This window comes from Hermetia illucens, chromosome 5 (genome assembly GCF_905115235.1).
Source record: "Hermetia illucens chromosome 5, iHerIll2.2.curated.20191125, whole genome shotgun sequence".
In the NCBI taxonomy this organism is placed as follows: domain Eukaryota; kingdom Metazoa; phylum Arthropoda; class Insecta; order Diptera; family Stratiomyidae; genus Hermetia; species Hermetia illucens.
In genome coordinates, this window is record NC_051853.1 from 97,671,576 (window position 1) to 97,675,980 (window position 4,405).

The following is a 4,405-nucleotide window of genomic DNA, read 5'->3' on the forward strand; positions in this document are numbered from 1 at the left end:
CCATTGAAGGTAGAGACTAACGCCGAGCACAGGTGTTCTCTTTTTCTTTTTAAAGTTTTATTTGAAACTAAATCTTATTAGAATCGATTCGATGTCTCTCTGTCTGTCACATTCGACTTTTTTGGAAACGACTGGACCGATTGTCACGAAATTTGGTGGGAACGTGTGATCTTTGAATCCCTTTCCATATAGCAAGTGGCGCACTTGGTATGTTGAGACTAAGGGGGAGCTCCCCATATATGCGAAAGGAGGACGCAAAATTCTTTTTCATCAAATCAAAGGGCTCAATTACTTTTCGAAACTTACCCCGTATTTGATATCGTGTGAAACGTAGGGGAGTGAGGGCTCAAAATATGACTCTCAAAAAGGATAAAAGGTCTCGTTGTCAGAACCTATCCAACCGGAAATTCTAAGAAAATCACAGTAGTGTATCTAAACAAAATCTAAGCCTCAAAATAAATTCCGTTCCGAAATCTGCACAAATAAAATTAATAAGAGTATATTAGCATATTTTAGACATTTAGCCGGAAAAACCCTTGGGTTCATGCTAGAAGTACCAAATTTGGCATAAAGACAAGGGATAACATAGAGCATAACTTTGGCACACATTTTATGTGAATTTCGTGCATTCTAGAACGCGTATGACTTCATCAATTCGTCAATAGCAGAATGGAGGGTCGCAAGGAAACATTTCGTTTTGGTTTTTAATCATTTGTATATAAATATCAATTACTCTAGGGAGACATATGTATATATTTTTGTATGTATATGATAATGAAACTAAAGCAGCGGTACTCAATATATTTACATATGTATGCTTTTGTGTCTGGATAGCTGGATGGTGAGAGCACAAGGCTGTCTTACGGAAGGTTGCGGTTCGAATCTCACTGGTGGCAGTGAAATTTGTATCATGATTTGACGTCGGATACCAGTCGACTCAGCTGTCAATGAGTACCTGAGTCAAATCAGGGTAATAATCTCGGGCGGGCGCAATGCTGACCACATTGCCTCTTACAGTATACTGTAGTGTACCGTTACAGGCTTGAATGAAGTACTTGCATACACAACATTTCGTCTTAGCCGGAAATAAGCGTTAGAAATGTACTTAATAACATGCAACATGATCAGGTCTATGTGAAAAGTACAGAAAAAAAAGTTAATGATCAGTTTTTAAATATTAGAAAATGTCTATATTAATCTTAAAAATATTTGAATTTATTTTAGGGTTGAGTACGAAAAAAAGAAAATATGCTGCATACAAGAGAAAGCGAACTAAATTATGCGGATACTGCGAAGTTGCGGACACTACTGTACCTAAAACGAAGGTGCTAACGCAAACCGAGCCAAAAGCTTGAGTATTCAAGCAAAGCTTGGCCACAAAAGTCTATAACCTAAAGACTGCCGACTGGAGGCAACCTTGTCTGACCCGAGATAGAGGTAAGCTAAAGAAGTTTGTGTCGAGGTCACATTTACTGCACCAGTCCCGTCCATTCTAGATTGTTATGCACTCAGGTTTGTACGTGATGCAGTTGTTGGTTTCCTCGTGGACATCTTGTGATATTGCCAGAAGCAGTCGTTTGAGACTCTTGCTTTTTTATCAATGACGTTAAGGACAAAAGCAGTAAAATCTCTACCCATCTTCCCGTCATTGAAACTGCACTTAGGGGCTGGTCGATTTGCACCGTGACTTTTCGGCATCATCTTTACTAATGTCTAGATCTGACAAAAGAGTTGACAAAAATCATCCGTTAGCGATCTCAACTTTATGAAACAGAGTTTGGAAAAAGACAATTGATCCGCTGAAAATAAAGCAATTATAACTTATTATCTATTGTTTTCGCTACTAAAGCAATTTCCAATCACAATTCGCGTGCTGACCATAATTTTACAGTTCGCACGCAATTTCAGTGAATAAAACTTTGCATTCCGAAATTTCTATTCACACTTTCAGGATGGGTATGGTCACTGTAATAATTGTTTCTGTAGTTTTGGAGGTTTTTCTTAACACAAATGTCGTCGTAAGATTTTAATTTAGAATTGTTATAATTTCGTTTCCTTTCTCTCCTTGGAAATATTTCTTTTTCTCAGAACTCGAACCTGGTGATGATGACAAGACTGAACTGTTCTCTTGATGAAAACATTTGTCTTCATAACATTTGCAAGTTGACCCTTGTCCGCAAAAAGGTCAACCTTATAGATTTTGCCTGCTACTTCGAGAAAAAACAGGATGATTTGATGGTAAGTCCATGTCATGGAAATCTCTAGTTTCATTTTCCATTGATTTAGTTTTTGGAATTTTAAATTAAGCCACTCTGGCAGAATACGTATGGGAATTGAGCTTCATTATTCATATTTTCTGGAAACCAATTCCCATGAGTTGTTAAAAGCCAAAATCTGAACAAAATTTTCCGTAGTTTCGCTTGCAGCTTCACAGAATTGGTAGCGGAGCTAGAAAGATTATCGACGCTACTGAGGATTTCTGTCAAATGATTTCGAAAGAAGGACGTGGGTCTGTTTTGACTCGATTCATACCTAGTGTAGAGGGTCACGGAAATATTTTGAGCAAATGTCCACTAATCGTAATCTTTTTATCATCTATGACACTTTCATAATTTTCAGGATATTGTATCGCTTTTAGGGAAACGTTACACTCATGAGATATCCAATGGACTTCTCTTTTGTGCCGTTCGTACTAACGCCCGGAAACTACAGACTCATTGCAACATTCAGGAGTAAGAATTCAACGAAGAAACAGCCGCTCATCAACGGCGATCTGTACTTTAGTGTTCGCAAGATGTTCAGGAAGAAATGAAATCGGGTCTTTCACAAATGTTTTAAGTGCTTACAGTCTTTGCACCTCCTCATTTATATCTTCAAAATCCACACCAAAAGCGATGAACTTTAATTTTGTTTTGCACTTTGAATTAAAAGGATTTTTTAAAAATAAAAGTTGCTAATTATTCTGGGAAAAAGTGTCTATTCCATTACGCCATTGAACGGAACATGCACTACTACACGTAGTAGTAAGTATGGGGAGACATACCCTTAGAGCTTTGACAGGCGTGGGTGGTGGGGCTAGATTCGACAAACACAATATTTTGGGTTATTCAGTTTACTTTCTGGAGTTGTCACATTCTTGGCTGGTGGCCGATCGTGGGTTATTAGGAGTATCCGTCGACCACCCCCTGCAACAGTGAACACATTTGTAGAGTTTTGAAGTTCTCCATCGTCGAGAATTCTAAGAGATCTAAGGAAGGCGTTAGGAACCCAGGTACAATACCTATACCTAGTATTATGAGAACTACAATCATCACCCTCTCGAGATGTCGAATTTCTTTGATTTCCCGAGCTGGTGGTTCACTTCCTTCTGAATGTATTTCCATTCAATGTTGCTATTATGGCGGACAGAAATAACAATGATATTCTCGAAGAAAGCCGCATCAATATATGCCATAAGTAGAACTATCGAGTACTGCCTACGGTTCATATCGGTAAATCAGACATATTTCCGTGACCAACGTATAGTTCCAGCCAGCTTCTAATGATTTGCCTTACATACACCATTACGCCCGTCCAAATATTGCATCGGCTCCATCAGATTATGGCCAGACCAGATACCAGATGGTCCAACATTTCTTACGACAAATCTTATATGCTACACTGGTCGTTCTTCATCCGTTCTTTCATTATAAGCTTTCTAAAAGGACGGGTAGTGACAACGCCGTCCTGTATCGCGCACATGAATCCCTGCGCCTCAGCAAAGTGCTTCCCGATCCGGGCCTAGTCTGCCTTCGCCCCACTCAGTGAGCTCCGTCAAATTAACTGGAGCCAGGCCGTAATTGGCCCTACAAACAATAGCATGCAAGGGACTCACTTGGTCTTGCTGTAAAAATAAGCAGCCAGTTACCTTGTTGATGATGTTGGCCGGCAAAGTCACGTACCTGTCTCCAATGTCACTAGCAGGTTCATTCGTTCCACGGCAGAATTTGCGTGCTGTCTTTTGGGATTTGGATATAGTAGTCTGTATCCGTCGTTGAAGGTTTGCCAGATTCCGCGACAATGTTCCGAATGCAGAGTCAGCCGAATTGATGGAAATGAGGAAAGATCAAACGAGAGTTTAGAGATTATAAGTCTGGGAGGAAAACGACTTGAAATCATCGCGCGTAAATCGAACTTAGCTGATTTTTATTCCACGTTTGAGTTGAACCGGCAGAGCTTCGCTTGGAATTCAAGCGCTCGACCGGTCCAAGGACTTGCAGTGTCCCTGTTTGTGCGACAGGTGCAGTCCTTCCTTTGCCGTTTTCAGTGACAATCAAAAAGATAATGCATCCGTTAATATGCAATATTCCTGCTTTTCTTAAATTTTTAGTACCTTCTACTTCTCCAATATACTTCTCAAAATTTC

General features: G+C 39.7%; 1 protein-coding gene across 1 annotated transcript; it reads left to right on the top strand.

Annotated features, from left to right (window-relative positions):
• The first annotated feature begins 1,966 nt into the window (after window positions 1-1,966).
• Window positions 1,967-2,878, top strand: LOC119658266. Its single transcript, XM_038065558.1, has 4 exons — window positions 1,967-2,018; window positions 2,089-2,238; window positions 2,415-2,579; window positions 2,639-2,878. The coding sequence occupies exons 2-4, from the start codon at window positions 2,104-2,106 to the stop codon at window positions 2,810-2,812; spliced, it is 474 nt and encodes a 157-aa protein (XP_037921486.1). The 5' UTR covers window positions 1,967-2,018; window positions 2,089-2,103; the 3' UTR covers window positions 2,813-2,878.
• The last annotated feature ends 1,527 nt before the right edge of the window (window positions 2,879-4,405 follow it).